The following is a 13,403-nucleotide window of genomic DNA, read 5'->3' on the forward strand; positions in this document are numbered from 1 at the left end:
TTTTAACCGCCACAGACGTTCATGAAATTCAGCAAATCTGAGCAGCAGTGCCCAAATCTTAACTGGTTTATCTCTACCAGTCAACATGACTATTGCTAGGACCACCATATCCATTCTTTCCTTTATGAATACTCATACATATCATATTTTTCATTGAATAATTATGAAGTGAGTGATGGGGGGGCGTTTGACTACTATGTCTACCAGCAGACAGTTTTGTAAGTGAAGCATTAAAGGCTTAAATAAAAATAATGACACCGATCATGATAATGACAGCACCACACAAAACAGGCTTGTGTTTTATTTAAAGACTTGAAATACTACAAGCTACAAATCTGTACAGCTGAAAGCTGGATTGGTGCAAACATTAAGAACACTGCTGCATTATCGAACGTAATTACTAAAAGGAAAAATGTGAAAACCCAGTAAAACTTCCTAAACTTAAACCACTTTTCTTTCTTTTTTTTAATAACTGAACTGACCTTGAAATGAAAAAAACTCTTAAAATAACACTGATGATTATAATTATTTTAATATGTGTGCAACTATATTCTAGGTTATTAATGAATCCCTCACTAAAGTAAATGAGTTGTCATTAAAAACAGGTAACTGCTGTCTGCATCAAGGCAAAGAATAACTCAAAGGAAGAAGAGCTTGTCTGAGAGCTGGATGGCCGGCTCTGAGTGGAGGTACTGGCCAGACAGGAAAGCCAGTTTGTGGGCATATTTGCAGGGTGCTGGAACACGAATGGTGCCGGGCCAGTTCCAGTACAAATGGCACATCTTGAAAGTCAACCTGGCAAGACACCAAATCAACAATGAAGTGTTTTTGAACTGTACACACATTCACAATAAATCCCAATTTGTGTGGAAGATACACAAAAAAGAAATCACAGCAATACTTTGGAAAACAATAGACCCGAGGTAAATACCAGTGAGGCTTAAAATAAAAGGGGGGTGGTTGTTAATTACTTGAAATTGCACCGAGTACAGTTCCAAGATATAAATGTGTACAGAAGCACTCAAACTCCTGACACACAATCTCTACTCACTTCTACTCCATTTGTGTGTTTGCATGTATGGTCTACTACACTGGCAACAGGAAGGTTTCTTCCTTTCAGCAGGAAGAAACCTTTTGGCAGTACTAGGCTCAGGGAGGCTCAGCCATCTGCCAAGACCAGTTGGGGGATACAGGTCCAAACTAAACAGTAGAAGTTGATGTTTGATTGTGCGTCTTACTGACAACTGGAGGTTGGACAAAATTTTGATATCAAAATGTACGATTTTGCTACATCTTGGGACATGATTGGCACCAAAAATCTCTTTTTATTAAAACAAATATCAGCTCTGAACTGACAAACCAGAGTCACTATTTATGACACCTCATGGTGACGCTATAAACTTATTGGAGATCTTAGAAATTATACTGATAGACAAATCTGAATGACATGTACACAACATAATACAGTGAATAAACACACACTTTGAGATTTTTACATACATAGGGCTACATTTTTCTTCTTCACTGTGTATCGTACACAGCTGTATAACAGAGCATCACAGACTCACTGTGTAGCAGAGTTATTTTGCAAACCATATAAAGATTATGATTATATACTGAATTATGACAGACCCTATGGCTCTTAGTCAGATACAATGCTGTTTTGTTATGACAGATGCTCTGCACAGTTCTGTGCGACTATCTTTACTTTTCTTCATGAGCTGCTCAAACTAAACAGACATCATACAGACGTCAACTTTAATGTTACATCGTATTCAGGAAACACTAACTGGAGATTTGATCATGAAATGTAATATATTTAAAGAAAATGTAAAAAACCAAAACAAAAAACAAGCAGCTTATGGGAGATGATATATTTACAAACCAAATGGAGTAAGCTTGTGAGTACTTTTGTGTATTTTCCCCTTTAGACAGAAGGAAGACCGCCCCAAAGATTTTCAATACTCTGTTTTAGTGGTTTGATAAAGGCTCTTGTTCTTACAGCTACAGTGATGACCTAAAAAACAACCTCATAATTCTTGTAATTATCAAATATTAAATCCAGATATTGCTTAGTGGAAAGGAAACTGGATCATACCTTTGCAAATGGTCTGGTGTGAGGTTTGCCGTGTTGTATAAAGAGATGTAGTGTGTCGGAAGTCCGCAGCCCTGACGAATGTGATGTGCCATCAGGTAGAAGTCCACCCTGAGCATGGGGGAAACAATCACTTCGGTTTGGGAAACTTTACACAATCGAAACATTTCCTCATCAAAGTACACATCTGCTACAGCTGCCAGTACATTCTGTCGTAGCAGTTTTGCTGTGCACATGTTTAAATTCACATTTCTCTCTCGTGTATTTTTACAAGATATTTTCATGAAATGCTGTTTACTAGTGCAGCTTCTGGAACAGCACTGAGATTCACATTAGCATCATCGCCTTTAAACTGAGCTGCCAGTGTAGACTATTAAAGCAGGTCACCTGTGCCCTAAGGCTGGACTCAGACTAAAAAAAAAAAAAAAAGCAACAAAAAGCAAACACACACACACACACACAAAAGCAGGAAGCAGGCCTCTCATCTTTAACAGCAGCACTGTGTTTACACATTTTGTAATCATTTCTCACATTTATAAAATGCTGCCTCAGAAACAAACTGACATCCTACAATCCTTCCAATTGGAATCAAACCACTTGCTGTTATCCCCCCGCCCTGGACTAACCAATCTTTCTGAGTGAGGGTGTGATCCACGACAGTTCCAGGAGGGGGAGTGCCAAAGCTGTTTGCAGCCCAGGAGTAGAGAGTGGTGTTAATGCGCTTTTGTACCACGATGAAGACCAGCTTGGGCTCGTAGCTGGGGAAAGTCTCAAAGCATTTGATCAACTGTGGGATCTCGTACTGCTCCACCATTTTAAGCTGGCCGTCTGAGACACCATCTCTGTACACCACAATCTTTTCTGGCAAGTTGTGGTTTACCTGTTAGACATGCGTAATCAAAGTAAAGTTATACAAATTTAATACAGTAAATGAAAATGCATTAAACCCAGCAAAACTTGATAACACCCAGAAACAAACTACACTGTTATTTTTATTATACTGCGTTCACTGATAGGTGAGAATTAGTGGTGGTTTACAGAGAGGAGTACTGAATCAGAACACATTTCTGAAATGCATTTGTACCTCATAGTATTTCTGCAGTGCAGCCAGTAAGCAAACCCTGAAGCCATGGATCAGTTCCTCATTGGGGGTCTGGAAAATTACTCTGGAGTACCAGCGGGTCAATGAGCTGTAGGCAACAACACGCTGCTGTTAGGACGCATGCATAGTGCATCTCACCAATTCAAGGTCAAATAATTTCTCATTTGTGCACTCATATGCAAAGACATGAAAAGGTTTATTTGTCAAGGTGATGCAAAAATGCTTGAAAAAAGTGAGTCACAGCATTGCTTTGCATTGTCTAGTAATGTGAAGTCAGTGTTTTGTGCACACTAACACTTTTTTGTGTGCTTCACATTAAATGTATGTAATAATTCAACTATGGAGAAAATATGAAATCTAAAGAACGACTAGACAAAAACAGGGAAAAATGGTAATGGCCTGTATTTGTATAGCGCTTTACTTAGTCCCTATGGACCCCAAAGCACTTTACACTACATTCAGTCATCCACCCATTCATACACTGGTGATGACAAGCTACATTATAGCCACAGCTGCCCTGGGGCGCACTGACGGAGGCGAGGCTGCCGGACACTGGCGCCACCGGGCCCTCTGACCACCACCAGTAGGCAACGGGTGAAGTGTCTTGCCCAAGGACACAACGACTGAGACTGTCGAAGTTGGTGCTCGAACCGGCAACCTTCCGATTACAAGACGAACTCCCAACTCTTGAGCCACGATCGCCCCTATGGTAAGGGAAGTTTACCTGTTCACGCTCGCGACAAACCCCATAACTGACTGATGAGACTTGCTGGGGTCGTGGTGGACATCAACTCCAACTACCATCAGGTTTTTCTGTTCAGGGGAGACAGGTTTATCATGTTCCCATGTTAAAAGTTCTGATTTCCACAAACCAAAACAGCTCTGTAATGATGTTACGATGGCACTTCTCAATTAAAATACATATGGCAGGGCAATCACAGACAACACATGATGCCACAGTCTAAAGGAACTCAAGTGAACAAGTGAGAAACATAGACGTTGACATCGATCAGACTGGGTTACAAGGCCATTTCTAATATTTCAGGACTCTAATTAAACATGCTGAGTGTAAATATGTCAATATACAAATACATAAAAATTGGAAGACTGAACCTTCACCCCCCCCCCGAACATCATCCAAAGAACTGCAAGCCTCAATCGCCTCAGTTAAAAATCAGTGTTCTCATTCAGTTTCAATTTGCAGGGATCATAAAAACTGGACTCTGGAATAGAGCTGGGCGATATGGATCAAAATTCATATCTCGATATTTTTTAGCTGGATGGCGATATAAGATATATATTTCGATATTTTTTTTAATCCCATAAAGTAAGAACAAAAAGAGAGTTCTTGGTCAAAGGTACTTGTCCCAGATGTCACACATGTAACTTTTATTAAGATACAACTGTAGATGTACATGAAAGAATTGTCAAAAATAAATTGTCAGCATTTATTAAATAATAATGCTCCATTTTTTTTCTTTTCATACATAACAAAAAGCTAAAAATTGTAAACTAAATGTAAAATGTAAACTAAATAGATGCAGATCTAAAATAACAAAGGCAACTTGCTCTTTAAAAAGTGCTTACACTGAAGTAAAGTTTTCTAAAGTGCTTCTTTGTGTGTATTCCTGAACAATCATCTGGTACTTTGTGCAAAAAACAAAACATGTAAACAGATTGAATGAAATTAACAAAATTCCATTCTTTGGTCAGTGGGTCTTTGTGCAAATCTCCAATGACAATAACAATATCGAAAGAACACAAACAATTGGCAAGGCCAACAACTGTACAGCTTACAGATTTTGTGCTAGGAAAACTAATCTGTCAACATTATCAGGCTTCAAGGATGCCCTGTGGCAGGTTACAATGTTTCCACTGCAACTAAAAATCCTTTCAGAAGGGGAGCTGGTAGCTGGCACACAAAGGTATTTCTTGGCCAGGAGGCTCAGTGCTGGATAGGCAACTTCATGTTCCTTCCACTATTTGAGAGGGTCAGCATCACTCTCTACACAAACTGACAACAGGTAGCTAGAAAATTCATTTTCGATTGCCTCCCTTTTTGTGAAACCAGTGTTGGTGGCTGTGCTGTGCTGGAAGAAGCTTGCCAGTGATCTCTTTTTCTTAGCTGTGTGTCCTACTGCTGCTTCTTCACGGTCTGCAGACTCAGGCACGGCTGGATCAGTCAGCTCAGACAAACACGTACCCTGATAGCTGAGCAGAGACTCTGCCTCCAAGATGAGTTTATGTTTTAGTGCATTAATCTTCTCACTTGGGATGTATTTCGCCCTGAACCGTGGATCCACAAAAGACGCCATGTCCAACAGGTCACTGGTGGATGGATCTGCATATTTATTGTTGAGGTAATCCACAATGCGGGTCTTGATGGATTTACACAGCTCACTATCCTCCTCTCCAGGTGCCAGGAGACTAGTGTTAAACACGTGTAGCACAGGTCTGACATATGACAGGGTCACATACTTCTCTCCTGAAAGTGCATCAGTGAAGTCCTGACAGTGTTTGAGAGCTTTCTGAACTGCTTCCAGGACCTCTATATCCTGCCAAGTAGGGACTAGAGGTCTGGTTTTCATGTCGACAGAGAGGACTTTAGAAAGTGTTCTTTCCTGCTCCAGAACCCTCTCTATCATGACAAGCCTTGATCCCCAGCGAGTTGTTGCCTCTGTGAGTAGCTGGTGACTTGGAAGACCCAGCTGTATTTGCACTTCAGCCAGCTCTCTTCTCTTCCTCCAGCTGTAGGAGAAGCTGCTGACGACTTTCTTACACAGAGAAATAGCCCGGGTAATGCGGGCATCATCCATAGCATGTCCTGTGACACACAAAATACAAACTTTTAAAATCACTTTAATTGTTATGTTAAGATGCAAATCACTCAAAGGCAAATTAATATCCATCTCAGTTGTATAGAATGTGATGCATAAGACTTCACAATATTTGCAAAATGTGTCGTGTATTGTATAACCTAGAAATGGTTCTAGTTAAACTATCTTGGTAAAATCACCAGCAAATGATTGGAACTTTTTTTTTTTTTTTTTTATACACCTTTTAATCTCACTATGTATTTAAAAATGTATCCCTGTCTTGTCTCAGCTGTGGTCCTCATTTAGTGTCACAACTCAATCTAATACAAGCACAAATACACCCCAATACGTTTATTGGATTTAATAGGGATAGTTTATTTATTTATTCAACTAACTTTCGATTTCTAAGTGATAGATGTATATGCTGGCTATGACTTATAAAAATATTTGTCTTGTGGTCCATAGGCATGTTTAGCTCTGCAAGTGACTCTATACACTTTTCATTTATTAGCATTTTTTTTTCCAAATCAACAAATTCAGTATTGCACTCACCAATGGCCAGATGAAGCCTGTGACCAAAACACTGGATCCTCGGCCACTTGTTCAGTTGAACCGCCTTGACAATATTAGCCCCGTTGTCAGTTGTTATAGCAACCAGTCCCGTTGGATTGAGCTTCCAGGTTTTGAGCACATCCTGCAGGGCTTCAGCTATATGCTCTCCGGTGTGCTCTTGAGGAAAGTAGCTGGTCTGGAGACAGGCAGTTTTCAGTTCCCAGTCTTCCATGAAATGTATAGTCACACTCATATATGGCTCGCACGTCCTGCTGGACCACATGTCGGTGGTCAGTGCGAAGTGAGACACTTTGGTGAGCTGGGCAGCGAGACTCTGTCTAACTTCAGTATACATTTTTGGCAGTGCTTCTCTGGTGAAGTATTTCCGGCTAGGTAACTGGTATCTTCGGTCAAGAGTTTTTAGCAGCTGTATAAAGCCCTCTTGTTCCACAGTTGAGATGGGGACCATGTCTTTAGCAATATGATAGGCCACTGCTTTAGTAATTTCCCCCCACTTCTCACTTTTTGTATCATATGGCACAGCACGAGTATATGAGTGTTGTAAGGTGGTCTGTTTCACGGCAGGAACCTCGGAAGACTTTGCGGTCTGGGCTACAGCACGCAGTTTCACACACTCTTCATACTGCACTTTATGGCGCAGTTGTAAATGGTGGAAAAGATTAGTAGTGCTCGAACCTTTCGTTGCGACGCTTTTTCGACATTCTCTACAGAATACATTATTCTGCTGCTCATCTGACACTTTGAACCCGAACCATCTCCAAATAATTGAGCCATTGGTTTTTTTTCCGACGAGCTCCTCTTCGCTAGCTCCTGTGTCCATCTTGTCGCCAACTGGAGGTGTAGCGATGGGGGAGGGGGTTTGTGTTCAGTGAGGGAGAGAGGCGGGGCAGACAAACCCAGACGAGAGAGAGGCAAAATAGCGGCTCCACAAGTGTAATTATAACGCAACATAGACTATATCGATACAAACGATATTGTCACATCTTATGTCTTGTATAAAAATATATTGATATTTTTTAAAAAAATCGATATATCGCCCAGCACTACTCTGGAGCAATTTTTCAAAAGTCATGTCTCAGATTTAACCTGCTCATAGTGATAGGCCCATCAGGGTGAGAAGAATGTTAGATGAAGTGATCCCATCACTCCCGTTCACTGAAGCCTTTGATTCTTTTTTGGGTAAAGCCACCTTGAGTCCCTTGAACAGGTATTGTATGAATCTAAGATATTGCCATTATTATGACTAAAGCCCACCATACAACCCTGTGAGAAAAACATTATGACCTGGTGTTGCTTCAGCTGGCAAGATATACAAATTAGCAACATTCTTTGCCTGAAAACTGAGGTCACCTGAACGAGACATCATTTCACACATGGATACTTCACCAGAGTGTAAACTTTAAGCCCACTGAGAATTCAAACAGTATAAATGGCATGTATATCTTGGTCTAGTAGAGTACGCGCAACAGCAATCATGGGAAAGACTGCTGATCTGACAGATGTTCTTTTCTTTCTTTTCTTTAACCTTTATTTAACCAGGAAGATCCCATTGAGATTAAAAACCTCCTTTTCAAGGGAGACCTGGCCAAGATAGGCAGCAGCGGGTGTCTCACAGTTACAGAAATTACTCAATTAAACACAGGCAGCAACAACACACATGCAAAAATAAAAAATAAAATTCAGTAAAATTCAAATAAAAATGTAAAAAAAAAATCAGTTAAAATGACAATTAATCTAATTGAAACAGTTACATGTTATCGACTTGGCCTCAAGGATTCTTAGTTTAGATTTGAAAGCACTTAATGAAATGAATTCAGTCTTTTTCTAGTCGTTCTGCAGTTTGTTCCAAGCCAAGGGTGCTAAATGGACAGAAGCTCTTTTACCAAATTCAGTTTGGGCAAATGGAACAGAAAGCAACAAGTAACCATGCAGACCAGCATGCTTCATTGCAAGCAGGGAACATATATAAGAAGGTAGCAACCCAAGTATTGCCTTATATATAAAACTGTATAAATGAGAGTTCCTCCGACTTTCCAAAGCAGGCCACCCTACCTGAGAGTACACTCACAGTGGTGAGTCTGAGATTTACGGTTAGTGATGAACCTCAGAGAAGCACGATACACAGTATCAACCATTCAAAGACATTGAGCAGAAGCATTCATATATAGAATATCCCCATAATCCAGCACAGGCAAAAATGTTGCAGCAACAAGCCGCTTCTTTGTATTAAAAGAGAAACACAACTTATTTTGAAAATAAAATCTCAGTTTTAACTTCAGATTTTTCACAAGATTCTCTACATGTGGTTTGAAGGTGAGCGAGTCATCAATCAAGATACCCAGATATTTATACGTGTAAACCAACTAGATTTTATTACCTTCAAGAGTGGTTACTGATGGGATTGTTTGGGCCCATATTTAGAAAACAACATGAGCTTTGTTTTGTCTGCATTGAGAACAAGTTGAAGCTGAAGTAATGAGTGCTGGACAGCAAAAAAGGCTTTCTGCAAGGAGTCAATGGCTTGGACAAGAGTTGAACCACAGCTGTAAATAACTGTGTCATCAGCATAGAAGTGCATGTTTGCATCTGGCACATTTAGACCAAGATTGTTTATGTAAATGATAAATAGAAGGGGGCCTAATACAGAGCCCTGTGGCACTCCGTTGTGCACTGTAACAAATTCACAACATAGACCGTCGGATTTTATGCACTGAGACCGATTACTGAGGTAGTTTGAGAATCATGCCACTGCTCTCTCAGAGAGTCCTGACTGGAGGAGTCTAAGTTTTAAAATACAATGATCAACAGTGTCAAATGCTTTTGACAAATCAATAAAAAGGGATGCACAGTGCTGTTTCTTATCAAGTGCAACAGTAATATCATTTACTACACTCATTGCAGCTGTGATAGTACTGTGATTTTTCCTAAAGCCTGATTGATATTCAGATGTTACTGACATGCTGCACAAGGAGGTTAGGCCACAGGAGGTCACTGCTAAAAAGGCTCGCTTTTGTGCTGATATGACCGAAACCTCACAGAGAATCTGTACGGTATTGTCAAGAAGAAGATGAGAAACACCCAATCCAGAAATAGAGAGGAGCTGCAAACCACTGTCAAAGTAACCTGGTCCTCAATAACACCTCAGCAGGCCCGTGAGCTGATCGCCTCCAAGCCACACCACAATGCTGATGTAGTGATTCATGGTAAAGGAGCCCCAAATAATTTTTTAATCGATCTGAGGAAATATTCTAACAATCCAAATTACTCCACTTCTGATATTAAACTGTTCAGCTACTGTCATCTTGTGTGTCATGACACTTACCAGAGGAACATTGACAGTCCACAGCTCTCCTCCTAACTTGCTGTTCATCTGCAGAAGTATCTTCTGTGCCACACTCTTCAACTTCTGTTGCTGGGAAATTGTGCGGACATTGATGGCCTAATGACAAATAGGCGAGAGTGAAACAAACTTTCTTTTTGGAAGAAAATATTTTCAAAATTACTAATTTATGCATTTGTTAAGTTCTAAACATTTCATTCCTTTCCTCTAATGCTGAAAGAAGAGCACAAACATCACAAACCTGGGATGGGATGGGATTTTTAACACAGCACAGCTTCTTGATGGCACTGTAGAGATCATCTCTGTTGCCAAAAATGATGCAAACTACAAGCTGCAAATTGGGCTGCACACAGAAGTGAAAAGCTTGAGTATAGTGATCTTAAACAACATCCACCAAACATCTCAGCATTCACTGGTAATGACAAAGAGGTAAAAATACAGGAAAGATACACCAGACAAGGCACTGTTCTCTTTGATAAATTTGAACGTTTTAAGGTGGAAGCAGTCATCAAAAGATGGGTGCAGGATGGTCATTAAGGGATGGGAATAAAATGATTCTCAGTTGGAAAGCAGTCCGAACTGTGCAAAGAAAATATCCACCACACTGTTACACCACCATCGCTATTAACAGCTGACACCAGACATGAGGGATGCTGTGCTTTTGCCAAATTTGGACCCTACCATCTCAATGTTGCAGCAGAAACTGATAACAGGCAACATTTTTCCAATCTTCTGTTTTCCAATTTTGGTAAGCCTGTGCAAACTGTAGCTCCCGTTCTTAGCAGACAGGAGTAGGACCCAATGTGGTCTTTGGTTGATGCAGCCCATCTACTAGAGTTCAAAATGTTGTGCATTCAAAGATGCTCTTCTGCACAGCTTGGTTGTAACAAATGGTTATTTAAGTGACTCCTGCATTTTTATCAGCTAGAAGCAGTCAGACAATTCTACTCTGGCATTCACCCAGAGAACTGCTGCTCACCAGATATTTTCTCTCCTTCAGACTATTCTCTATAAACACATGAGATGTTTGTGTGGGAAAATCCCGATAGATCAACAGTTTCACAAATATTCAGACAAGTCTGTCTGGCGCCAACAACAACAACTTCACTGTCAATGGAAAATTGTACTTAGTAGTCAGTATAAGCTTTTAATGATATAAGTTTAATTATGATAGAATACTGCATAATAACCTTTTGATGTCTTAGACTGTTGTTACTTGTTCTGTTCTCTTTTATCAGTTCCCAAAGCGATAGTAAGAGCTGAACAAGCAGTTCTGACTCCCTACCAGGAAAAGGAGCTGCTTCCCACAATCTCACACACACACACACACACACGTATCAACATTCCACTAAACAAATGTATTCATTATTGTATTACTTTTCTTGTGTATAAATAAAGACAAGTGCAAGAACAGAGCGCTGATCACAGGGCCCCCACTCTCGTGTGAGTGCTCTGTGACCGCCCTTGCAAGTAAAATCTGCAGCATGTGTGTGTCTTCACTCTTAGACTCTCAGCTGAAGAAGTGTCTTTTAGAATAAATCTCTTGACATTCACCATGGTCAAAGTCCCTTAAGTTACCTTTCTTCCGCATTCTAGTGCTCAGTTTGAACTTCAGTAGGCCATTTAAGTATGCAGAGATGATCAAAATGACCATGGACTCAGGTGCTGCTATGTGATTGTTAAAGTAAATAATTAATAAGCCAATCAGCTGAACAGGGGTACTTCACAAAGTGGCTGGTGAGTGTGTGCACTAGGCAAGAAAAAGTTGGTGTTTGATGTATTTGATAAAGACACGGAAAGTACAACTGCTTGTCTGTTACACTTTATTTGTCCATCATATGCAATAACTTCACAAGTTCTGGTAACGCCAAAGGATACACAAACCTTTTCTTTGAACTGGAATAAACTATAAGGGGTTGTCGTCTAAGGAGCTTGGAAAGAAAAGCGTCTGGACTTCTTTAAGTTGCTTGAAGACGTTTCACCTCTCATCCGAGAAGCTTCTTCAGTTCTAAGGTCAAATGGCCGGGAGTCCCAGATTTAAACCCAGTGGGAGTATCCCCCCAAAGAGGGACAAAGGACCCCCTGGTGATCCTCTATTCACATGAGCCAAGGTGTGAAAGCGGGTGTGGGACCTAATCAGCCAGGGTTTCGGGTGTGCCCATTGTGAAACCTGGCCCCACATTGTCATGTGAATTCCTGAGGTCAGATGGCCCAGGATGTGAGTGGGCATTAAGGCGTCTGGGGAGGGAACTCAAAACTGGATTATAGATGGCAGACAGTTGGTGTCGTAAACCACCGCCTCTGTTCAAAGATGGTCGCTCACAGTGGACATAGATGGCCTCTTTCACTCCTCTTTCAAACCATCTGTCCTCTCTGTCCAAAATGTGAACATTGGCATCCTCGAAAGAGTGACCTTTATCCTTAAGATGCAGATGGACTGCTGAGTCTTGTCCTGTGGAGGTGGCTCTTCTATGTTGTGCCATGCGCTTGTGAAGTGGCTGTTTGGTCTCTCCAATGTAGAGGTCTGGGCATTCCTCGCTGCACTGTACAGCATAAACCACGTTGTTAAGTCTGTGTTTTGGAGTTTTGTCTTTCGGGTGAACCAGTTTCTGTCTGAGTGTGTTGCTGGGTCTGAAGTACACTGGGATGTCGTGCTTGGAGAAAACTCTCCTGAGTTTCTCTGATACACCGGCTACATAGGGGATGACAACGTTGTTGCGTCTGTCTTTCTTATCCTCCCTCGCTGGTGTCTGATCTTCTTTTCTGTGCCTCTTAGGCCCACTCACATCCTGGGCCATCTGACCTCAGGAATTCACATGACAATGTGGGGCCAGGTTTCACAATGGGCACACCCGAAACCCTGGCTGATTAGGTCCCACACCCGCTTTCACACCTTGGCTCATGTGAATAGAGGATCACCAGGGGGTCCTTTGTCCCTCTTTGGGGGGATACTCCCACTGGGTTTAAATCTGGGACTCCCGGCCATTTGACCTTAGAACTGAAGAAGCTTCTCGGATGAGAGGTGAAACGTCTTCAAGCAACTTAAAGAAGTCCAGACGCTTTTCTTTCCAAGCTCCTTAGACTACGATGACCTGGATGACTGAGAACCTTCACAGACATATAAGGGGTTGTCAGTTATTCTATTGACAAAATGTGATACGTTTATAAATGAAAATATATCCAACATTAGTATATGTGATTAGTGTGTGTGTGTGTGTGTGTATATATATATATATATATATATATACACATATACATACATACACACACACACACACACACACACACACATACAGTGGCTTGCAAAAGTATTCGGCCCCCTTGAACTTTTCCACATTTTGTCACATTACAGCCACAAACATGAATCAATTTTATTGGAATTCCACGTGAAAGACCAATACAAAGTGGTGTACACGTGAGAAGTGGAACGAAAATCATACATGATTCCAAACATTTTTTACAAATAAATAACTGCAA

At 40.9% G+C, this 13,403-nt stretch overlaps 1 protein-coding gene across 1 annotated transcript in view; it reads right to left on the bottom strand.

Annotated features, from left to right (window-relative positions):
* Positions 1–589: 589 nt before the first annotated feature.
* piwil2 (piwi-like RNA-mediated gene silencing 2) overlaps positions 590–13,403 on the bottom strand; it is a 31,986-nt gene continuing 19,172 nt past the window's right edge. The window contains exons 18-24 of the mRNA XM_063489987.1: positions 10,168–10,269; positions 9,909–10,025; positions 3,922–4,010; positions 3,180–3,285; positions 2,722–2,975; positions 2,099–2,206; positions 590–795 (exon numbers count right to left, since the gene is read on the bottom strand). Of these exons, the coding sequence (XP_063346057.1) occupies positions 639–795; positions 2,099–2,206; positions 2,722–2,975; positions 3,180–3,285; positions 3,922–4,010; positions 9,909–10,025; positions 10,168–10,269 (933 nt within the window). The 3' untranslated portion in view covers positions 590–638. The remainder of the gene's footprint in view (positions 796–2,098; positions 2,207–2,721; positions 2,976–3,179; positions 3,286–3,921; positions 4,011–9,908; positions 10,026–10,167; positions 10,270–13,403) is intronic.

Source organism: Pelmatolapia mariae, linkage group LG12 (genome assembly GCF_036321145.2).
Source record: "Pelmatolapia mariae isolate MD_Pm_ZW linkage group LG12, Pm_UMD_F_2, whole genome shotgun sequence".
NCBI classification, from domain to species: Eukaryota; Metazoa; Chordata; class Actinopteri; order Cichliformes; family Cichlidae; genus Pelmatolapia; species Pelmatolapia mariae.